The sequence below is a fragment of the Meriones unguiculatus genome, chromosome 5 (assembly GCF_030254825.1).
Source record: "Meriones unguiculatus strain TT.TT164.6M chromosome 5, Bangor_MerUng_6.1, whole genome shotgun sequence".
Classification (NCBI taxonomy): domain Eukaryota; kingdom Metazoa; phylum Chordata; class Mammalia; order Rodentia; family Muridae; genus Meriones; species Meriones unguiculatus.
In genome coordinates this window covers 106266179-106291109 of record NC_083353.1, presented here as the reverse complement: position 1 = coordinate 106291109, position 24931 = coordinate 106266179, and the positions used below count along the sequence as shown (strand labels likewise).

The 24931-nt window shown below is 46.8% G+C and overlaps 1 protein-coding gene across 1 annotated transcript in view; it reads right to left on the bottom strand.

The window, feature by feature from the left end:
• Window positions 1-650: 650 nt before the first annotated feature.
• Syn2 (synapsin II) overlaps window positions 651-24931 on the bottom strand; it is a 127834-nt gene continuing 103553 nt past the window's right edge. Inside the window, exons 8-13 of the mRNA XM_060383965.1 lie at window positions 22065-22139; window positions 21542-21644; window positions 20170-20319; window positions 8582-8642; window positions 4475-4727; window positions 651-1550 (exon numbers count right to left, since the gene is read on the bottom strand). Of these exons, the coding sequence (XP_060239948.1) occupies window positions 1415-1550; window positions 4475-4727; window positions 8582-8642; window positions 20170-20319; window positions 21542-21644; window positions 22065-22139 (778 nt within the window). The 3' untranslated portion in view covers window positions 651-1414. The remainder of the gene's footprint in view (window positions 1551-4474; window positions 4728-8581; window positions 8643-20169; window positions 20320-21541; window positions 21645-22064; window positions 22140-24931) is intronic.

Below are 24931 nucleotides of genomic sequence, written 5' to 3'. Positions count from 1 at the left end.
GGTCCTCCTCTCCTTCCATCTGACCCTAGCCTATCAGGTCTCATCAGGACTGGCTGCATTGTCTTCCTCTGTGGCCTGGCAAGGCTGCTCCCCCCTCAGGGGGAGGTGATCAAAGAGCCAACCACTGAGTTCATGTCAGAGACAGCCCCTGTTCCCATTACTAGAAAACCCACTTGGAAACTGAACTGCCATTGGCTACATCTGTGCAGGGGTTCTAAGTTATCTCCAAGCATAGTCCTTGGTTAGAGTGTCAGTCTCAGAAAACACTGCTGGACCCTAGCTGAGGATCTTGGTGGAGATGGAGAGTGGGTCTAACTTGGGTGATATGCAAGCAGGGGAGTTATGCATATCAGAGTCTGTGAATCAAATGGTAGAAATACCAAGTCGTTGACAGCCAGCTGGTCTAGAAGAGCCAGATCCACTGGGGAGCTGTCAGTATGTGACATTTAAGGCACAGACACAGTCTCCATACAGACATGCAGGCCGGACACGACACGCACACACACACACACACACACACACATCAACAGAAGCCTTACCATCCTGGACTTCTCACTGCTTACAAACACACCTACATGCTCCATGTATGCACTCAACATGGACGGGTTGGGGGGGGGGCCCAGAGGGATGGGACCTTGGGTTGAATCAAATGCTGGTTAATGCTGCTACTTTTATTACAACACCGTCTTGACATTCATTAGGTGAGGAACACAGAATTGGTGGACTGCTGTCCTAGCGGCATGCAACCTCTTCTACAGTGCAGCTTAGGGAGGTCAGGCTTACTGCAGCCCACACAGCAGAACTGCTCTCCAGAGGGGACAAAGGGGACCCTGCAGGTCCTTGTTCTCATGTTTCAACAGACACAAGGGACTTCACCCCCTCAACAGTCTAGGGAGCACAGGGTCAGGTGAGTGTGCTTTCAACAGGTGCCACAGGAGACCCAGCTTTGGGAGGAAGTTCCTAAAACTTAGAGCCAACAGTACTTCCGGGTAAGCACATCCTTCCCACAGGTAGCACCGACTACAAGGACATGCTGAGCTCTGTGTCTGAGCTGGGTTAAGCTGCCAGGAGTCCTCCATTACAGACAGCCTGGCTTCACACAGAAAAGTAAGACATGATGGCTCTGTCACAATAAGGCCACTAAATTCACAGCAACAATGACTTCAGAATAAGCTCTTAAGACTACAGGGAAACAGCCTTTTCCTCTCCTGCCAGGTCCTTCTCAGGGTAGGCACCTGCCCTGAGACTGTCATGTGGTTATTTCTGGGCTGCACAAATTACTGAGCACAAAGGAACAGAAGGGGCTACACATGTCAAGTCATGGGATGTCGCCATCAAACATGGCAGACTGTTACTGGTGAATGTCTTAGATGCCTTTCCTGGTTGGGCCGGATGCCCTCGTGTATCTGAAGAGCTAATCTGAAAAGAGGCTGGCAAAGGACTTCCTCAAGCTCCGGATGGTCTCCGCTTTGGCTTCATCCTCATTGGCTGAAGACCGGAAGAAGGAGGACTCAGAGAAGCTGAACGCATTTGTCAGGGACTGCGACTTGCTTGAAGATAAAAACCAGAGAGAACATGAGGAGGGTGTTTCAAGTGAGGGCTGTCATAGGAGGGTCACACAACAAGAACCCCCCAACTCCCTCCCCAGGGAGGACAGGGTAGCTGGAGATGGCTGGGAGGGTTGTGCTAGGCATTGGGAAGCCCTTTGCTACTTCCTCACCTGCCGCTCAAACAGGAAGGGATGGGAGCAGTGTAGGGACCAGAGAAAGGGCAAAAGAGAGAGGGAAAGAAAGGGTAACTCAAAGGCTGCATCTTTGATTTTAGGCTAAAAGTCCAAAACTTGAGATCTAGGTGCCTCACACCCTTTTCTTTTCATGAATGCAGACTCCAGCACTTGCGGGCTCCTGGCTTCTGTTTTTCATCCACTGTCAAGATGGATTCAACTTTGGAGTCTTGATTCTGCCACAAAGTCATGTCTGACCTCAGGCAAGCAACGTGTCAGTCTGGCCCTGGGCTTTTTCATAGGTGGCATGATGATTTTGGTAGAATCATGACCTCTGGGTCCTCTTGGTTCCTCTAATTTCTCTTATTTCAAAGGAACCTTCAGCTTGATCCTGAGAGTCTAATGCCTCCATTACGCTGGTCTTGCATTTACTTTTTCTTTCTTTTTTTTTTTTTAAGATAGGATCTTTAAAAAATACATTTCAGGTTGACCTTGAACTCCCTGTATAGTTGAGTACAGCCTTGGGTTTCTATCTCCTATGTGCTTGATGATAGTCATTACCACTACACCAGGTTTTATGTAGTGCTGGGACTCAAACCTGGAGCCCTGTGCGTGCTAGGCAAGCCTTCCACTGACTGCTACATCTCTACCCTCATGTCTCTGTTCTGTTTTGTTTTTTGAAACAGGGTTTCTCTGTATAGCTTTGTCTGTCCTGGAACTCTCTATAGACCAGACTGGCTTTGAACTCCCCCAATGCTGGGACTACAGGTGTGTGCCACCATGGCCGGCTAAGTCTCTGTTCTTAATGTGGCAAGTCACCCCTATAGCCTTCCTCAAAGAAACCTTGATATGAGGTTTGTAGGGTTCAGGGTAGATAGGAGGAAAAGAAACACTTTATCAGGCCATGATTATTAAGCAATATTATAATGAAAAGACCCAACCACCCCTACACACACACACACACACACACACACACACACACACATATTTTAGGAACTTATTTTTTCATAACAAGTTATTCAGAAAAAAAAAACTGTGAAGGCTGGAGGCTGAGGGAAAGCCAATAGCACAATGCAGGAGGAAGCATGAGGTTTGGTGTCCCCTCTGGCCTGGCTTGTCTTTTGACTCCCACAGAGTCTTTCAGGATTTAAGATTCCTCTGGGACCTCCATCCCTCTCCTAAGTGCTGGGCACATCCAGGAAAGTCCCACCTGTGTGCCATTCTCTCCTCCCACATGGGCTGTGGACAGGTGTCCTGCCTTTCATTAGGGCTGGTGACAAGCCCTAGCATGCTGGCTTCTCAGGAACTAGACCTCTGCATGCACAAGCAGAGGGCGCCGGGTGCAAGCCTGCAGTTCACCATCAGAGGCTGGCTCTGCTTATCAGCTTCAGCCCAGAGGCAACGACAGACAACCCAAAGGTTTGCTTTCATACTGCGGCCAGAGCAGGTACGACGATCCCAATCAGCAGGGAGGTGACACAGCAAGTTGGATGTAAGAGGTGCTACTGGCTGGAGCAGGGGAGCAAGAGCAGCCATGCCTCTTCCATTGGGTAAGACTAGGAGACCTGGAAACATGACCATCTGGACATTTAAGCCTAAACCCTGACTCACTGTCACTGATTTAGATGGGTGGCTCTGAGCAAAGTTTTCTTCTATGTGCATAACTCATGAGTGCTCACCCAGTCTCTGAAAGTCCACAGCCTCTCTCTCTCCCTCTCTCTCTCAAGATTCACTGTTGTCCGTCATTTTAGAGCAGTGGGTCTCAACCTTCAGAATGCTTCAACCCTTCGATACAAGGGTTGGTGACCCCCAACCATAAAATTTTCTTCCTTGCTATTTCACAAATGTAATTCTGCTGTTATGAATCCTAAATATGTGTGGTTTCCAGTGGTCTCAGGCAACCCCTGGGAAAGGATTATTAAAGCGGTCACCCTTCACAGGTTGAGAGCCACGGCTTTAGACGTACAAGCAGGGTGGGTCACCCCCATGTCCCTGGAGCTGCTGCAGTCTCTGCCGAAAGTGGTGACAGAATCTGCTTTAGGGACACTAAAGCCAGCACATGTGGCTCCGGGGAGTGGGTGGAGCAGACTGCACGGGGGCCACCCTCCATGAGAGAACACTGTGGAGGGGCCTCTGGGCTGAACACTGAGAATGAGGGTACCCTGGGAGGATGGCTCTCTTTGAACTTCAACTAGGTGCCACCTTTGTTAGCCACACTTCCTCCAGACAGAGACGGAGGTGGAGGCTGAGAATGAGTTAACTGCTCTTCTCTTTTCCTTTGAGCAGCCTTGCTAATTGCATACTCTTAAATCCAAGTCGAAAAGACTTTTAAGGGTGTTTGTTTGTTTGTTTGTTTTTAAGCTTAGGAGACATGAATATGGAAAAAAAGAATAGGAGTCCTCTGTTAGTTGTTAGTTCTAGGCTAAACAGAAATGGGATCAGTAACTGCTACAGTACGTTATGAAGAAAGACTTCATGGATGTGAGCACCCAGCTTAACCTGAGACAATTTTTAATTTCCCTCTTTTTCTCCCCCCCCCAGTCAATCTAGCCATTCTTCTCACACACACGCACACCAGACAACAAACAAACACCCACAAACCATCACCACCACCACCAACACAACCTCCCCACTCCCCACAAGATCAGCAAATATCTGTGGCAACATGAAGGTGGTTCTATAGCAGGTCAGAGGCCCACAGCCCATGAGGGGGGACAGGAAAGGGGGTAAGGGACTGCTGGGTTATCTTACTTGAGCTGTGGGTGAGGCTGGGGCTTCTGTGGTGGAGCAGCCTGAGGTGGCTGGGCCTCTGCCAGGGAGCTGCTGCTGGAGGGTGCATCACCGTGGGTGGTGGTGGGGCCACCCGGCCTCTGAGGAGCCGAGGAAGAGGAGGAGGAGGAAGAGGAGGAAGAGGAAGAAGATGGCAGTGATGGTCCCGAGGGGAGCCGACGTGGAGGCAGCACCTTGCCTGGGGGCTGCATTCCTTGGGGTTGCCCAGGGCCCCCTAGGTTCAGTACAAGAAAAACTTCATAATTTAACCATACCAAAGGGTTTTCTTAGTAGAATCTACGTCTCAAATGGTGTGGTCAGATCATTGCTAAAAGGATATGTGAGATTGTAAGTAGCTATCCAGGGCTCTGGAGGGCCGTGAAGGGAGTCCTCAGACACCCTCACTGTTTGCTCCTCCTCAGAGACTCAGCAACTTAGAGCTGAAGTCAGAAGGGTGGGGAAGAAGGCAGAGGGCTGGGAAGCCCCACAGGGAGAAGCTCCCTCACAGAGGGCCTCCAGACCACAGAGACTCTGCTATGCTTTCCAAAAGTCCTCAGGAAGAAGCCACCCTGCTCTCAGGCTTCCCAGGAGCCCCAGATTCTACACACACGATGCAGGAGACGTCAGGGGACAAACAGGAGAATATGAGCCAGAACACCTAAGAAATAACCTATCAGTGACACTTGCCCTAGCAAGATGCCAAGCTTCTCTGGGCAATGAACCATGTAAAAGTCCCTACCATTGTATTTTAAAGGTGGTATTTGCTTCAAGGATGGTAACGGATGAGAAAGTTGCTCAGAAAGGATTCTGTGTCTTAAGATCATCAGTGACTGACATGGTTTCCACGGAGCTGCCCCTCATCTGCTCCAAGCCTGCAGGTGTCTGATTGCCACACGCATCCCACCTGGGCTTTGCTGGAGTCTTAACTCCCACGACCAGGATCAATCCTTTCTTCCCAGGCACTCTGCCTCAGTGCCATCCTCAGGGGCTCCAGCATGACAAACTGCTCAGGTGTGTGGGGAAATTCTCCAGACATCCAAATCCCAGTCTCCCCCAGGGAGGTTGTGGGCACCATCTGGCAAACAGCCCCCTTAATAACAGTATACCTTTCATCCAATATGAGACACAGAACTATCAGATAGATGGCCTGATGAGTTAAAAAAAACAAAAACAAAAACAAAAAAACCCTCCTTTGTCTAGGGGGTGAAGGACAGAGAGTGTGGTATCAGCTCATATTTTTCAGAAGGGAATCTGCACATCTCTGACATCAAAAGACCCCATGGGCACATGCTGACTAGTGGACATGATTCCTACTTGTCCCGGAAAGTCTAGTTTCTCACCTCAATCCCTGAGTTTACACTCACAGACCTGCTGCAGCTAAGACTGCTTCTGTCAGTTTCCTAGAAACCAGGACACCCCCTCCATCCTCTGCAGAGGCAGAAATGTGTCTATGCTACTGTGTACCCAGGATTACCAGCTCTTTCCCCTTCTTTGTGGCATGGGCTCCCCTTTATTGTCCGTCCCCGATTAATACCAGGTATGTCATACATAAATACATACATAAGTAAAATATGTGGAATTCTACATGTTTAAGGAGTTCAAAGCCAAGTCAGGTAACTAAATGACCAGCCAATTATTTCACGTTAACCAGCTTCTGCCTCCTGAAGCCTCACACCAAGAATATTACTTCCCCAGCATTATTACTGTATCAGCATTTCTGGCCAAGTAATTGAGGCTGAGAATCCTTGTAGCACACACCTGAGTGCGTTCCCACCTGTACAATGTAATCGAACAGCCAGAAACTTTACAATTTAACACTGAAGACAGATAGAACTTTTCCTTTATTGCACATTAAGCTGTACAAGAGAATCACAAAAGAGAGGTGGTCCATCACACTTCTGGCGTCGGCTGAGGACCTCCCAGCCGGATCGGTACAAAAGAGGGGGACAACATTGGAAAAGGAATGGGAACAGAACACCTGAACAGAAACCCTACACTGTGACGGAAGTGCCCCCCAGGCCACAGAGTTGTCCCTTAGCATGCTGCCTGAGGGCACGTGACAGTCAGGTGCTGCTGTCTGCTTGCGTGTGGCAGTGGGAGCTGGAATCAGCCTCTAGCCCCCACCCGAGAGGCCTTGGCTGACACCACCCTGTAACCTGACTGAACTCAAATGGCAACTTTGTATTGTGGCTCACAAATGTCACACGAAAAGCACCTGGATGTAACACACTGATAACATGCAGAGAAGCAATACCACCATCAGCTCACCAATCGGACAAAAAAATATATATATATATATTTAAAAAACGAACAAAAAAAATGTATTCCTCCATTCTGGGAAATGTTCCTTTATTCTCTTCTAGCATTTCTTTAGACCAGGAGGTGTTTAAGGTCCTGATTCTTAACCCACCTGGAAGTGCACATATGCATATATGTATATATTTACAATTGGCTGACCACCATCTTCATCCAAGGGAAAGGTCACATGACAACACTTACACCATATACATCTCTCTATAGCCTCAGAACTGTCCAGAAACCAAAAGAGAAAACCAGGGCACACGCCCCTTGACTCAGTTACATGTAACCAATACTGCTTGCTCCTTAGACCTGGTAGTCCAGAACCCAGCCATGTCACCACAAAGGTGGGAATGTAAAAGTAGAGACAGAAGCGTTTCTTCTAAAAGGCAGATTGCTCACACGAGCTCCCGTTTGGGCTGTGGGACCAGAGAAGGCCACCTGGAACCCATCCCCAGCCCTGCCTGCGGATGGCAAGATAAGGTGCTGGCTCAGTTAACAGCTCTATCAGCTGCCCAGGGCTCCTTGTCAGGAAGAAGGGCAGACACACTGGCAATGGCTCTCCAAGGAAGCCAAAGCAGGGAACTAACATGGTCAAGCCCAGAGCTAGCTGGCGGGAGTGCCCACTCAGGTGATGTGAGACATGTCCGATCTGGCCTCGTGGTGGGAGCCTGGGGATGGTTAAGTCCTTCTCAGGCTGCTCCCTGCGTTTTCTGTCCAGCACTGCTGAGGAATCAGCTCTGTTCACAGATCAAGCTTTGAGGAATACATGGCAGCCCAGTTCCACAGAAGCACACATGGCCGGTTTAGAAACAGCAACAACAAAGAAACAACTGCAGGCACTGAGATCAACACACGGGAAACACGGGATCACTTAGATATTGCACATGGGCGGCCCCTTATTATTATTTTTATTTTTTATTTTTTAGATTTTGTAGCTAGTTAATAATTAAAACGAGGGGGACACGGGGTATAAAATACAGAACACATTCCTGGAAGCAGCTGGATCTTTGTATTTCGTCACTAAAAACACAAGAGCTCTACAGGCACGGCCAGCTTTTTTCACACACACACACTCGAAACTGCACCAGACCGTAGCGGATGGAGAAAAAAGATGGATGCCCTCAAATTCAACGGATGGAACTATGAAAAGCACACCTTGAAAATCTCTTAAAAGTGCTATCTATTTTCCCTAGTCATGCAGGGAGGAGGTAAAACACAGCTCACTGAAAACCCCAAGCACTCGCGGAGGTAAAGTGGGAGAAGGTGAGTCTGAGCCCAAGGGAGGAGGAGAGAAGCTGGGCCCTCTTTGCGGCGGCCGCTTCTCCCCATCCACTCCAGCGCTAGGATCTCATCCCTCGTTACGTGATGCTTTAAAAAATACTATCAAACCATCCAGAAGATAGTCACACTGGACTTAGGAGAGGCACGGATTCTTTTGTACACCACTGACAAACAGCCCCGGAACCACAAGTTACACAGGAAAAAAGAAAACCAACAAAAGAACGTAAAAGCATTACAAGCACGAACAGGGACAGGCGAACAACCAGACAGGAAGCTGACACTGCATAGGAGAAACAGTCCAGTCAGCACTGAGAGGGCACAGCGGCACACCGGCCGGAGGGTCTGCCGTTCCCCTCCCCACCTTTCTTTCTTTTCTCTTCTTTTCCTTTTTTTTTTTTGGCTTAAATTTTCTGCTTTGAAAAATTAACTACTGACCACTTTAGGAAGCTTGGACTTGTTTGGGGCCTACTGCAATGCCATTACAGTCGAGAATATACTGTAAACAACCTTGTGGAGGTGGCCGCTGGGGAGGCGTCTTGCTGGAGTCCGGTTCCTTTAGCGTTCCACTCTGGAAGACAAGAACACACAAACACACACACACACAAACACAAAAATGCAAGAGATAAAAAAAAACAAAGCTCAAAAAAAAAAAAAAAGAAAAAGTGCAGTGGCTGCACCAGGGCCCCAGGGTCCGCTCAAAGTCCTGATGTTCAGACCTCCAAGTCTGAGGCTGTTGCCGGCTAAGGAGTGGGTGGTGCGGGGCTTGCAACTACCGGTGGATGCCTACAAAGCTCTTCCATTTTGCCCGCTGCAGACTTATTTTATCTGGAACTTTAAATCTGTGCTTTGTTTTCACACCACGCGCCCCGATGCCCAGGTCCTACGTGTAGTTACTATGTACCGAGCTCACGAAAGGAAAGCACCTGGGCTGTGCGTGGCTCTTGGGGAGGGTGGTGACGGGGTGGGGTGGGGTGGGGCGGTGAGCGTAGATGTGGCTCCTTTCTGATTGGGATGAACCATAGAGCAGGTTCGGTTCTGGGCTGATGAGGGGGGTCTGATCCACGCTTTGGGCTGTGCTGCGCTGCCTGCAGGAGAAGGGCCTGAACTCAAGGCCAAGTTGTTTTGCTGTCTCAAGCTGCAGAGTTATAGTCTGCCCAACGACATGGCTCGGCTCCCACGCTTCCTCCCCTCCCAGCTGGGATTCTGATTATGTCCTGACAGGATCAAAGATGCATGTGACTTGGTCTTGTCTCACACTTGTGTTTCAGGCAGTGCATGTTTGGAGCTTGTCTTCCGTGTGCCGGAAACATTCTCTAAAGCCAAGGTGTGCCAAGTGGGCCGATGGTGATGTCAGAGTGTGCCTCCCCGAAGTGGGCTAAATGTACCTGTGCACTGTCCCCCGCTTCCCTCTCAGTGACATCGCCCTGGAGATAAGGCCCCAAGCCCTATTCCCACATCAGTGCCATTTCTCCCCCTGCTCCCCACTTGCTCCGGGCTTCAATATGGCCATCCTTCTCCTGCTCCCTCTGGCCAGTTCTTAGCTCAAACACTCTGGAAGTAGAAACGTTCCCTTTGCAGTTCCTTACTCTTCCCAAAATGACAGCCTCAACTCTCCAGGAGTTTGTACAGTAACAGGCCTGGCCTTTGCAGTGTCTTCAGCACCCGAAGCAGGGAAGTCCATCTTACCTGTCAACACCACAGGAACTGACATTTCCACCCCGTTCTTCCAAGCACTCTGTTTCCAGAAGACCTGTTCTGAGCCCTGACCCTGAGACACACACCCATTAATCCAGATGGGGTTATCCACCAGGCCTCCTCAGTTCTTCTTTCCTGACACCACGTTCTAGTTATCAGCTTTGATCAAGCATTTATCAGTTTTTGCTTAAAGGATAGTTTCCTAATCCTTTTGACTCATCTCTCTAATCTTTATTCTTTGTGGCTACTGCTACCCTCTTAAAACCTCTCTGTAGTTGTGCCACTTAATTTCCCTCAGTAGTTCACATCTGAAATTTCTCAAGTGTTCACTCTGTGCTGGGTGAATGGGCCCTCTGTGTGGCCTCTCCCTTACACCTAACGATGGCTGTATCTGGTAGATGCTGCTTTACTAACATTCCCAATTGCTTTAGCACTGTTGGAAACAACCTTCAGCCTTCAGTTCCCTGATGTTCTAAAAGTACCCATACCTTCTGGTCGCAACCTTACTGTTGTGTCTTTTTTCTGGGCCATATGTTCAGTGCCATGGCCTCTCGTTATCCAAGGCAGACTCTCAGGCATCACACAGCCCAAGCCTGGGGAGCATCAAGACTGGTTTGTGCTGGTGCTCTCCCTCAGGCCTCACAGAAGGCAGTCACCATGCAGGCTGACCATGACCCTTCTTTGGTCACAGAAATATACATGTGAGACGTTCAAGGATAAAATGAGCCCCTAAGTGTCCTTCCTAAAGCTTTGGAGGAAGAGGTCCCAGAAGCAGTCCTTAGGGCTAGAGCCTGGGAATGTGCCTTGGCTATCCTTGATGGCACCTAGAGAGCTTCTCCTGCCTCTGGTTTCATGGAGATTGTGGATGGAAGACTTCTCAGGGGCTAAGGAGGGCCAGAAGTAGAGTCCCCTAGGACTGTCCCTTGCCAGGCTGAGACACTCCGGCTCCTCCCACAAGCCTGCTGTCTGCTAGGGGCTAAGGGCTTATTCCCTATGGGGTTTGGCTACCACGGGGTCTGTCTCCAGTCACCAAGAGCCTCCTGGGATGCTGAATTCCACAGAAGTCTGGCCACTCTGGCGTCACTGCCATAATCTGGCCTATAGCCAGCCCAAGGCAGGAACTCGTGGTCAGCCCGAACGCTAGAGTTTCTCTCAGGAAGCTGGTTGACTCAAACAGGTAAGAATGTTCAGCCCAGCTCCTGTGATCAGCCCCACACAGAAAGGAAGGGGGAAAGCAGTCTTTGAGCTGCCTGAGAAACGGAGCCCCACAAGACTCAGGGCTTAGGGAATGACTGCAAGAGGATGTCAGTCTGAAGCCACAGCCAACACTCATGTGGCTGAAGGTGCATTTGTGTCTTAGTAAGGGAGAGGGGAAAGACCCAGTGCCTTCTTGCTTGGTCAAGCCTCATGTGAAAGCACTGTCACCGGTTCTGCGCACCTCTTTGAAGAGGTGCCCTGGCAGAATCTGTGAAGAGATAAGAAGCCAAGAGACTGGAAAAGTCTTTCCTTATGTGACTTTTGACGGGTTACTTCACCTGTGAGTCTCAGTTTCCCCAAATGGTCAGACTACAAGGATTAAATGAAGATGCGACCCTGGCAGCACCAGTGTTGTGTCTGAATCATGTCAAGCAGCAGACTGGGTAACAGCGCCTTTCCCACCGTGAGAGCTTTTCAACCAGCATCTAGAAAATCTTAGCCAGGGATACTGTACAGGGGACACACCGTCACAGGCAGATGACTGCTGCTGGCTCTTCTCGCCCCAGGCTTCCCCTAATTCTTTGTGCATTTTTCAGCTCTTTGGATGACTGAGGTAAGAGATAAGCCTTAACAGTGCAGTCTTGAGGCAAGCAAAGCCCCAGGGCTGCTGGGCCTGAACAGAGATATCCTACAGGCACAGGCTCTCAGGGAGTGGATGGGGAGGGCATGCCGCTGCCCACAGAGGCTCACCAGGCTCATATCCTGCTCTGTTGGGCCTACACGGCCTTAGCAATCAAAGGGGCCAGGGGGCAGGACGGATGAACGCCCACGAAGCAGCTGCTGAACTGCAGGCTCCTGAGTTGATAGGTTGAGCATCTGGCTACCAAGGGAGGACAGCAAGTTTCCTCGTGCACTACCACAAGTGCCCAGCTTTCTTTCCTTTCCCCGTGCCCTCACAGGCACACCAAAAAGCACAGACCCTTCTGAGCTGGGGGTCAGAAGATCCAGTTCTCCTTAGCAGCTAGGTGACTCTGGGTAGGTCATCTTTAGTGTCTTTCTTGATATGTGAACACACGCAGAATTACTACCCCAATATTTCACATTAGAGTTTCGAGGCTTAAGAATAACAAATGAACTTTATAAACTAGCCAGTGAATGATATAAATCAACATCATTGCTTTTCTTTAGGTAAGAGTAAATCTATAGCGTGAGAACTGCATGTATCAATGGAGAAGACATTGCTAAGTAACTTCCTGTCATCTCGTGCATAGTATTTCTTGCATGGGAGAATGTGGGTTGGATTAGACCATGCCCTCCCTCTGTGTATCACTGCCTTAGATCAGGGAAGATCTACTCAGTATGTGAATCATGGAGAGAAACCAAGCCCACAGCTGAGGATCTATGGGATTTTGCTAAAGGTACCTCTAATTTTCCATCCTGTGGCTTTCACTAGACAGACTGGCAGAGGAGTTCCTATCTGATTTGAGGCCCCAACAGGATGGGAAGCTGAGGAAGGAAAGACATTGAGTGACTCAACTTTTGAGAATTGTTGGCTTAACACCAGCTGCCCCCACCAGGAGGAAGGCCTGTGCTTGCTCAGCATATCTGAGACAGGAAATTGGGAAAGGGTCCTAGGGTCTGGCCCCAGGAAAGGGGCCAGGCCATGCTCCTTGCTGGCCACGCCACAGAACTATTCTGATCAGCTCCCCCAGGCCTCGCTTCCCCGGTCCAGTACTCCAGGGAGAATGAAGTAGCAGGAAGGAATGTGGTCAGGAGGTTGCAGAGCAAAGGGGACAGTATGTTTTCAGCACCTTGAGACCTTTCCGGACTCACCCTTTCAGTTGCCACTGGCCCCCTTCCTTCCTCTGCAAGGGTATAAAATCTATCCAGGGGTGAGCTGATGCTCCTTCCTTCCCAGGGGACCCCACTGTGGGCAAAGACCAGTGCCTGGATTGTGGCCGTCCCATAACCTGAAGACACCAGAAATGGTCCACAGAGGCCACAAGTCCTATGGGGGCTCTAAAGATCAGGTCACCCTAGGTCAGAATGTCAGTTTCGAGTGATTAAAGATGTTCCTGAAAGTAAAGACAGTCCCAAAATAGCCAGTTTCTCTTAATAGTTCGTTAAGGGATCTAGTCACTTGTGGCTTATCTGAACCTGCCCCAAACTCCTTGAGTTCTCAGCTTGTACTCACTGGGGAACATGGTCTCTGAAGCCAGTCCTGCTGTGGGAAGCAGGAAAGCCTTGGTTTGTCCTAACTTTACCTCTTAGAACAAGTGAAATCAGAGGAACAAATGGGGTCAGAGGAATGGATGTGCCTCTCCCTAAGTGTCCAGCCCTGGAGGTTACTCTTTTCAAGTGAAGAGATCTCTTTTCAGTCTTGGTCTCCTTGTACTTATGAGCTCACAGGGAAATGTATTTATTTTATCTTATGTATGTGAGTGAGTGCCTGCATGTATGTATAGGTACCGTGTGCATGCTCGATGTCCACCGACGTCAGAGAAAAGTGTCTTTTATCTCCTGGTAGACAGCTGTGAGCTAGGAACTGGATCTGGGTCCTCTGCAAGCACTGAGCCATCTCTCTAGCTCTTCAGTCCCGTTAGTTTAAACTCTTCCTACTACCTCTTCCAGGCCTGGTGTTACAAGCACCCTGAAGCACAGTACTCTAGCTTTGGGGGATTCTGAGAGTTACCTGCTCCGTCAGCTTCCACCTACCCTTTCACCATCTCCCCACCCTTTCACCACCTCCCCAATAAGCAGCTTATCCTGCCGAGGTCTCAACATTAATGTGACAGTCACACGGTCCAGAGAGGCAGTTTCTGCTCTCGGTATCGGTGAGTGGGCTCCTTATGCAAGGTCAAAGCCCGTCTTCCAGCAGATTTGCCTCTGGGATCATCAGAAAGCTAAAGACATTGAGTCATGGGCTTTTGGAAGCAGCTGGCAGTCAACTCAAGTTCCTTTAACTTCTGTTGTTTGTCCCATGCATCCCAAGCTAGCATCGAACTTGCTATATAGTCAAGAATGACCTTGAGCTTTTGGTTCTTCTGCCTCCACCATGAGAATGTTGGGATTACAGGTATGCCACCATACTTGGTTTATGCCTGTGCTGGGGGGATCCCAGGGGTTCGTGAATACTATGCAAATACTCTGCCAACTGAGCTACACTCCCTGCCAAGGTCCTACTTTTGTCCATAGAGTAGATGAGCCACAAGCCCCAACATCCTGGTCTCTCCTCTGATCACACTCAGTTGGAATCCATCCTGTTACACTACCACCCATGGACTAGAAGCAACATTCAGTGTGTTATCTGATCAGCTAGGTACCAAATGCACATCAATGCTTCCAAAGGCCTAGTCTTAAACTAGTTCTCTGTGGATCTCACCCACAAGCCAAATAGGAAGCTGGCTAAATGCCTAACAAAGGGAGAAAGACCAGCCTTGCTTCACTCATCAGCGTCTGAAATTCCTGCATTACCATTTCATCTTCTATTTCTGGAAGATTTTACAGGAAAATAAAAGGTGTGAGATCGGCGTAATAAAACATAAAATCAAACAAACAAAACCCAGCCACATGAGGACCAGGAAGCTATCTCTCTTGACAAGACCTGAAAGCTCTGGCCACCTGAAGGTCTCTCCCTTCTTTCTGGGAGTTTCTGGAAAGCAGCTCTCTGCTCTCCAGAGCCCCAGCTTCAGGCCTGTCTCAGATCCTGATGATTCACCCTACCCTTCTCAGGGATTTCTGAGTTGTCAAGTTGTTCTTAACATTCTCAGTATAGCCCTAGGTACTAGATTCTTCCTAAGCCCTCAAGATGAAGTAATGAGCAAGTTCTCACTCTCAAAGGCTGAGTATGTTTGCGGGATGGCACAGCAAGAGTAACTGGGAAAGAGGGTCTGTAGTATGGACCACAGAGGTTCTGCAATTGTTGGCCACCAGGTGTCACTGCCACCCTGAGAACAGCATACCCTGTGTAGAGGTTTCATTGAATGGGCAGTTTGGAAGCTAATAGTCCAGCCAGACTGAGCTATTCATCTCTCTGCTTTTGGTGATGTGGTCAATGCCTCCCTGATTCTTGGAAGGATGCACAGAAGTTAGCTAGCTTTCTGCTTTCCACTCCAGGTAAGGGGCAGGCTTAGAGCAAGGCGAGGTATACCCACTACCCAACATTCTCTCCCCCCTCCCCTCTAGCCTCCTTCAGGTAACATTTAATCATAGGAAGGAACTCTCTGGTGGTAGAACAGGTATGGACAGAGAAAGAGGGATGGACAAGTCATAAGTCTGTCCCGGTCCTCTTCTACATTGCTGGGCAAAAAGCAGGGATTCAAGCCAGAAGTTCTTTCTCTTTCAGTCTGTGATTCCATGGTCACAACTGAAGCTAACAAGAGTGGCTTGATCGAGGAATGGCATACATGCCACACGCAGGGCCTTGTCAGGACACATGATGTGTAGTCTGGGACCCTTGCAAATGTTTCTTGGTCTATATTTCTTCCGCTTGCACACTACCAAGGATTCCTTAGGATCCTGACACTAACCCCAAATAGGGTGATAGAGCCATTAAAGGCATTGATTTCAAGTGGGGACATATCATCAATTATGTTTTGTGAAGCCTACTACAAGGACAGAGGTAGTATAGTAAGAAGATTTTGCCCAGATAAAGGGAATATTTTACCCTTGTCATAAAAAAAAACAAACAAAAACCTGCTACTAAATACAGAGTTAATAAAAATAAACCTCTATTTGTTATTGTGGTTTATATTTTCTACAGACAACTGGCTGCAACCACCTGCAACAAACTAACAAACTGCTCTCAACCACCTTTTTTAGAACACCTGTGATATTCAGTCGTGTGCTGCATAACAATATTTAGCTCAATGATCGGCTATGCCATGGCCTCCTAGTTTGTATAGGCCCGCACTACATTGATGAAGTCACGGGAGATCAAAATTCTTCGGGAATAGCCCAATTGTGGAGCCCTGTGTGACCATATTCAATGACTGCTAGATTCTGGAGCCTTTGAGATGAGGTGGTAAACAAATTCCCACTTGGAAAGAGTTTGTGTTCTGGTAGATGCACAAACAAAAAAAGAAAAGAACAATCTTATCTGATGGGAAATGGGAAAACACAAGTTGAGCAGGGAAGAGGAGCAGCTGCTAAGCAGGTGGCAACTTTGGATGATTTAAGAAATGTTATACTGTCGTCAAAGTCTCTCCACCAAAACAGTGGGCTGTGCCAAAAACAAAAGAGGGAGAGCATTTTCGGGAGAGGCTACGAGAGATACATAGGCCTTTAGGACAGTGTGGCTAGGGCATAGAGCATGAGATAGAGGATGGCATAGGGGTAAAAGGTAGATGAGATCCTGTGTAAAAAGCTTGGGAAATTTAGGTAAAGGGGAGGGATGGGGTATTGGTGAAAAAGCAAGAATTATGCTTTGGCTATGCTGTATTCACACAAGCAAATGAAGGTGTTGAGCGGGCATTAGACACGTGACTTGAAATTGTGAGGAGTGGTCAAGGCAGGAAATTCAACCTTACCAGGGAATTTACAAGTTTAGGGTACATCTAGAGATTTAACAGAAGTGGAAGGGTCAGAAAAAAAAATCTGGGAAGGAAGTGTTAGGACCAGGCTGCCCTGCATAAAATGGTTGTTGTTTTAGACTGTGCCTTACCCTGAGGGACTCCATTTCATGAGCAGCTTTTGGCTCTGTTTTAAAGATGGAGGACACCTGTGCCCTTGGGTGTATACACACAGCAGCATCTCTTTGACTAGACTAACAAAGGACTTGTTCTTGGAGTAAAAAAAAAAAAAAGATAAATTTATAAATTTATCAGGGTGTATTAGATCACACCAGGGAAACTGGGCATATAGGCACACTAGACGAGAAAGGTTATAACTCCCTCTCTGCTCCCAGAGGCAGACTCCCAGACCTGCAATGGCCATACCCCTCACCAACCTGTCATCTAGCCAAGCTTGTGTATGCATGAAGGACTGGCCAGCGGAGAATTTCTGACCATTCGCGAGCTTCAGCTCAGTGCCTACTGTTGACAGGGCTCTTCCATTTCCTCCCGCCTATGTGATCGAGACCTGCCAATATTCCCTCTGTTTATTCCTCCCTCTAGACCTATCCGGCCCTTTTGTCTCTGCAGTCAAACTCACCTCCAAACTCCATTCTCAAACCAGCAGCTGACACTTGAGCTGAAGTGACAGCTGTTTCTTCAGCTTCTTCCCTGCAGCTAGGCTTAGGTTCCTCACCTTATCCATACAGACTCTGGTTATAATCCTATCAGCCCCATTCTGAAAAGCTCTTGATTTTAACCTGTTGTAGTCACTCTTTAGTCTACATACACTCATAGAGAGAGATACTGTGTGGTATGACAAATAGTCTTAAATAGTCTTAGAGTTAATATTTATAAATAAGATTTCAATGAAAGCTATGTTGCCTTAGCTGGGTTGCCACGAAAAGGTGAAAATATCTGGCAAATTGTCTCCATTAAAAGCATTACACCTTATGAATTTATTGCCATTCAATAAATTCTGACATTGTGGACATGCACAAACATGTTTGTCTGTTTGACATAACACACTCATGACAATAAGTCACTGAGGCAGAACGAAAAACAAGAGTGCAGTCACAGAAGCTTGTCAAGGAGTGCCTTGAAGGAGTCAGCCGTACCAAATGCTATTGTGAAACCAAGGCAAGAAGAGAAATAACAGTCAGACTTGATGACATGGGGATGACTCTGCTAAGAGCAATTTCAGTGAGATGGTGGCGGTAGAATGGTGATTGGAGTGGACTGAGAAAATAAGGTATGACAAAGAGGTGGCAGTGGGTAAAACAATGGGGGAGACACCGAGCAGTAGCTAGAAGGGAGTTGGTTTTGAAGGGTGTTTTACTGTTTTTTAATGGGAAGTATCTACATATGGATGTGACCACCTGGAAAAAGATAAACTAATGAAAGAAGAGAGGGAACAGTTTAAAGCAGAAGGCAGGGTCCAGATGACAGGTGGAGAAAGGGCCTTCGAAGCAGATGCCTGTGGGCGGGTAGAGCGCAGGAGGTGGGGAGGTGTGACAGCGGGAATAAGAAGGCAGCTGGTCTGGAGGTGGGCCTGGCCCCTGAGCCTGGGCTTAGAATGGTGAATATCTTCTCATTCATCACCAGCATGCCCTTATCTAAACAAAACAGGGTCTAGAAATGTGACCAGGACACTTGTGGCTTCAAGGCCCAATCTCTACATCTTGCAGGTGGAAGACTGTTGTTGGATGTGGGGCTGGCATCTGGGCAACTCAAAGTCAAAGCACAGGCTCGGGGGAAGTTACAGAGTACAGAAGGCCTGATTCAGGCAGGAAGTCAGTCACCACTTCAATTTTGGACTTGGATACTCCAAAGAGTGTGAGCCAATTTCTATTACCCTAGAAGCTCCCCTTTTTCCTAAAATCAATGAAGATGGAATATTCCACTGCCCCCAAATTTTTATTATGTATATATTGTTTTGTTTGTTTGTTTTAAGAGAAGCTCTCACGGCATACCTCTGGCTGGTCTGAAACTCAATTTATAGACTAAATCAGAGATCTGTCTGCTGTGATTAAAGTGTGTACCACCAGACCTTGCTCCAAAGAAAATTTTAGGTTGATTACCCATGACAGAGAGATAAACAGACTCAGAAAGAGGTCTTAACTTACCAACTGTCACACTGTTTCAATTTAGTCAGTTTTGGCAAAAATATTTATTGTGTGTCATGTTTCTACCTACCTTAAACAGCATATATACTACTGGCTAAAATAACAGATCTCTTCTCTTGGTAATTCAGGTTCACTATCCTCAATACCAATGTTTCCATCTACAATTCTGCAATGCTTGAGTGTTAGGGTAGTTAGCTTCTACCCTAAATAACCTAGTCTGATTCTCCCTTCCCGCTATAAACTTTTAGCCCTATATTCTTTCTCACTGCAGGATTGCTAGAAGGCCAGTAGCTTGCTAATGAGTACAGTGTAATCTTGGAGGGCATTCATCCATCTCCACATAAGGTGTTGATGTTTCTCCAGGCCTCAAACTGTAGGATCAAAACCCAGAATGTGAGCCTTCCCTGGGTGCTTCCTTCTGCCTTATTTTAGGGTTTTGCTTTTCTTCTTCTTCTTCTTTTATCCTCATAAAACTCTAGAGATATGGACCACGGTTCCCTTTTTTAAGCCATTGCTATGGACATTGTCCAAGGCCATAAAGCCAACAGACACAGGTTTAGAGTGCTTGGGTGATGTTCATTTCAAGACGGACACACTACATTATTCCAGTCTATTCTGTTCTCTCCACTCTATTCCTGGAGCTCTCTCTAGGTGAGTTTTGAAGGAAAGGTTTCTAAGAGAATCCTAACAACAACAACAACAAAAATTCAAAGCCTGAGCTTCATTAAAGGGAACTGGGTCCTCATGAAGGTACACAGATGTTTAGAGAGAGCTCACTAAGACTCAGTTCTTTGGTTCGCTGCCCAGGTTCCTCCCGCTTTGCTAGGTAAATGTTCAGTGAAAAGAGTGGTGGGGAGACCTCCCTCATGTACTTCAGAACTTCAGGCCTGATATCTTCTCGGCTCTTTGGCTAGTTACAGAGTGCCTGTGCCTAATGTTGCACAAAAGTTTATGTGGATTTTCCAGTAGAGCTGCGTCTGAGATGATGCCACTGTGATGGGAGTCATGTACCACATCAACTGAGAAATGTCGCCTTCTCTCTCACAGGAATGAAATGCAGGTTCCTAACCTGAAATTTACCCTTGTCAGTCTACTCTGGAACTCAGGACTGACTCTTCCCTCCTTGCAAACAAGCAGCCTTCTCAGAAAGATGCTGCTACATGCACGGCAGTGAAGAGCCAGTGAACTAGCTGGCCTGGATTTCCCTCACAGATCTCCCAGTTCAAAGCAAGACATCCTGAGTCACAGGAGAAATTGGATGTAGCTTCCTGGAGCCTTCGAGTTCAGGGTGAAGATCCAGTACTTTATCTCGGCACAGTTCTGAAGCTGATACTGTAGACTGCTAAAGAGCAGGCCTCTGAAAGGGGTACTTGAAGATAACCCAGAGAGGAAGGAAGTGAAGGGAAGGAAGAGAGAAAGGACCTTGGATCCTAGCTAGGCCTGCAGGCATCTGACCTCTGTCTCTTCCTATAGCCAGTGTCTGCAGCAGTGGCTCATGACTGAGCTGGGTCTCCTTGCACTTCCTTACCTGTGGCTGCTGGGTGGTTAAAGGTCTCTGAGGAGATAGGGCAGGAGTCCTGGACAATAGCTGGTTCATCTTGCTGATGACTAGATCAGTGATGAGTTGTCTGTCCTCCACTTGGTGATCCCCAATCAGTGGCATGCTACAATCCATGACCTAGTGGAAGATGTGGCCCAAATCAGAAAAAGGTCTGGAAATATGAAGGCCCCCTGGGCTTTGTGGGAATGGATACAGTTTAAACCAGCAAAGTGGGTTGGTTGGCTGGAATCCTCGTCCTCAGCCAAGACTAGAACCTTCTGCTCCTGTTGCAAACAATTGCCATGACCCCTTTCCTTTCCCTTAACCAAAAGCAGGGTTCTGAGATGCAGACTGCTGGATACTGGGAGTGGGAAGAAGGAAAAAGCAAGGAGAAGAAATGGCCTGGGGCTGGATGTTTGCAGGGAGAGGAGCAGGAAGCCGTGGAAGGGAATGCCTTAAGAACAGGCAGTTCTCATCCTGACTTTTCATGGTCTGTCTCTAAACACGCTCCACACATACACAACCTGATTCCTGGCCTTGCTCCTGACAGGTGCAGCTTCTCTGCTTGCCACTCATCTTGATTCTTCCTGTACCCAGGGCAATGTTTCCTCCCTTTAGGAAATGTCTGCTTTAGAAAGCTCATAGACTCTGGAGGGGTCCAACTCTCATTTGCAGATGATAAACAGGCTTACCCTGAGAGGTATGGTTATCTAGAAAATTCCATGCTAAGCAGGCTATGGAGTACACTTTGAATCTAAAACCGACTTTGGCCTCCTGAAAACTGGCATTCTGGAAATACCAACCCCTTTACTTCCAGGAAGATGGAGCCCAGTAAGTGGGTGGGGTCATGTTCATACTTGCATAGCTTTCTTTCCCTTTAACAGGGGAAGAGTTAGCCAAGCTTGCTTAGGGGACCTGGCAGAGTACAGCATCTCCAAGGCTAAGAGATGTTAAAAAGAACCTTCTGTACCCAGGTGCCCAAGTTGATATTGGTTCTCCCTGAAGCCTTAAGAACACATTCATGGTAGAGAGGCTATATTTCCTCACTTAATAAAGTGATTAGGTTGGACTGTATCATTTTTTTACTCTTGGAAAAAAAATGATACAGTCACTACAATGTCCCCATAATAAGGCAGGCTGGGAACCAGGAACCTAAATGTGTCATCTGTTGCTCATTATGTGGCTTGGACAACAGCTCTCCACTTAGAGAGAAAACTTGCTATGCAGATATGCCATCTTGGACCTTCATAATTAGAAGACTCTATATGTAGCGTGGGATATTCACACAACTTTTGAGGCAAGAGTATGGTCCCAGTCTGGATGTTACTACATACTGATATGCTCCTTGGGCCAGACTTACCTCAAAAATGTAGTCTTTCCCATCTTTGCCATGTACAGCTTTGACTGCACAGATGTCCAGGCCACCAAACATCTCAGAGCAGGCATCTACCCAGAGCTTGTACCTGGAGGAGATAGAAAGATGTCCTGAGGCGAAGACATTAAGCTCATATCAAGCCTACATTCTGGTAAGGTCTTTTCTCATCCCTTACCTCCATTCTTCTCTTCCTTCTTTTACCCCATTAATGGTGCCTCCCCTTCCTGATCTCCTGAACCTAGCCATATTTCTAAGCCCAGAGTTAGGCCTCACCTTGTCCAGAAGGCCTTCTAGACCTCTATTATTTCTTGATTGGATTATTATATCTTGATTGGAGCCACTGAGGTACATAGCCCTTATCTCTGTAATAGCATTTGACTTGGTCCTGCCTGATCTTGTTCACTGGCTGCCAGAGCTTCTGTGCTTTATTAGTCCTGTCTACAGAGAGCCTCCCTCCCTTCAGATGCTGCTTATTTATAACACATCTTTATTGACATCTCTCACTCACCGGTCTGACATGGCGATCTGCTCCAGCATTGCGGAGCCAGTGTTTGTCTTCCAGTTCCCTGAGATGGATGTCCTCCTGCAACAAGGCCCCACCAGGAAAGGACAGGTGGTGAACCACACCAGGAAAGCACAGGAATTCAGAACTGCAGATCACCAGATCGCCCCTGTGTTCCCTACCAGAATTCCCCCACACAACCAAAGGGTCCATCTGTCGGGTAGGCCTAGAATCACTTGTGATACCCGGTTCTCTCAACAGAGGTATATCTCAGACAGCTCTGGCTCCGTGGAGCCCATCCCAAGTTTTTCAAACAGAGAAGCTCTTGCACTCTTTTGAACCAATATAAAAACTGCCTATACCTCACTGGTCATCTTAGATTTTTATTTTGTTTTGTTTTTTGTTTTTTCATCTTAGATTTTTTTTTTACCTTAACTATTTGAGCTGAGTTGTGAGCCAAAACTTGCCGACAATTATGTCAAAGTCTTGCAGTATTCTGCCTTCTACTCTTGGCAGCCTGTCTACAGCCTGGACTAACTCGGAGTAGTGCATGAACAGACTCCTACAAGCTCTCATGGATATCTCCCACCATCTTTTCCTGGACATTCTTTTAACGGTTACCCTCTGAGCAGTTTAACCCTGATGAGTCAGTTTCTCTTTTGGGCTTGCCTACCTATCAAATAACTGATGTGCCAAGAACCAACCTCTGCTATGTTGTGCTTCACCCATGATCTATCCAACCACTTCACAGTTTCAACAGAGCCAACTAGCCCTGGCTAAGTAGGAGGTGGATGACCAAAATTCTGGATCTAGATTTGTCCTTGACTATCTGGATAACCTGTAGGTCACTCTACCTCTCTGACTCTGTCTTATCTATGAACACAGGGTTGCCGTGAGGACCAACTGGTATGGGCTTAGGTAAATAGAGCTGTTTCTATTGCCTAAGTTATCAGCATTTACCTATACCCAGTCAGGAGGAAGGGGGAACCTAGGGGACAGAACCCCTCTTTTACTGTGGACAGAGTCTTCACGTGCTGTCACAAACACTCAATGCTATGTAAAGGGTGCTGGTGACAGCTTCCAGGTGCTTCTTCCCTGGTGATCTGATTCCAGACACTGAAAAGCCCATAAGCACAGCCGGCGTTTCAGAGTTTTACAGTGATATGGTGAGTGAACGCATGAGATGACAATAATCCTCAAACTTGACCAGCACAAGATGCTTTCCAAAGTGCACTTCACTAAATCCCTGTGGACAGAGGGTAGAATTTTGTCCAACTTTACAGATAAGAATAAGACTTAGAAAGGTTCTTGTCTGTGATTGTATATCTGGTCAAAACAGATACAAGAATTTTAAAAGTCCTATATACCTACCACCCAGATCAGAAACGAAACAAGATTGTTTAAAGCTAAATTATACCACAGAGCATAAAGCTTAAAAGATGTCCACAGGATAGTCCACCTAATAAGCGCACCTCTCAGAGGATCATAAAACCTCTAAAACCAAGCATGAAGAGGCTACAAAGCAAACCTTAACAAAAAGAAAAGTATTAAAATAATCTCTTATGTCTTATCAGACTACAGTGGAATAAAGCTAGAACTCAACAGCAAGAGAAATCACAGAAACTACACAATTACGAAGCAAAGGAACAATGTACTTCTGAGTTAATAACTCAATGAAACAATCACAGAGGAAATGAAAAACTTCCTAGAATCAAGTGAAAAATGACAGCATAGCTGATTAAAAGCTCTTGAGATACAGCTAAGGCAGCTCTAAGAGGAAAGCCTATAGCTAAAGTCCTAATGTAAAAAAAAGGGTCTCAAATAAATAACCTAATGATGTACCTCAAGTTCCCAGAAAAGCAAGAAGCCAACCCAAAATATAGTAACTGGTAAGAAACAAAGATTATGGTAGAAATTAAGAAAATAGAAACTAAAGAACAATACATAGAACCACAAATTAAAAGGCTGGCTTTATGAAAAACAGCTAAGCAGAAGAAATAGAAGACTCCAAACAACAACAAAACAAAAGTGCAGATGAAAAAGTAGTTGTGACAAGAGACTCTACTGAAAACCTTATATTCTAAAAACGTAAAACATCTAGAAAAAGAAATACATTATTAATAGGATATACAGCCAACTAAAATTAAATCAAAAGATATAAATATCTTAAACAGACCCATAACCAGCAACATGATTGAAGCAGTAATGAAGTCTAATCAGAAATAAAAGCAAGGACCAGATAGAGTCACTGCTGAATTCTATACAGATTTTTAAGACCTGACATCAACACTTATAAAACTTACAAAAATAGAAAGGAAAGGGATGGCACAAAATTTACTCTATTACACAAAGCCAGGTAGCCAAACCAGGTAAGAACACAACACAGAAAAACTTTAGACCAATTTCACTGATGGATATAGAGGCAAAAATTCTCAACAAAATATTTACAAAGCAAATTTAAGCTGACAAAAGTGCCTGCCCTAAAGAATAATGCCCCAAATGGAGAGAATCAGCTCTCACAAGTGGTTCTCTGATATCCAGGCCTGCACTGTGGCATGCATACATATACCAGTGAGCTCATATACACACAAATAAATACATGTGATAAACTTTTTTTAAAGATACGTTAAAATGATACATCAAGGTCAAGTTGGTTTCAATCCAGGGATGCAACATTGGTTCATCATAAAAAAAAAAAGTTACATGACTATCTCAATAGACACAGAGACAGCATTTGATAAAGTTCAACGTGATAAAATTCAGAAGAAACTAGAAACAAAGGATGCCCCCGCAACACAAAAGCTATAAGCCTGTAGCCAACATTATTCTAAGTGGGAAAAGCTGAGAGCATTTCATCTAAAGTCTGGAGTAAA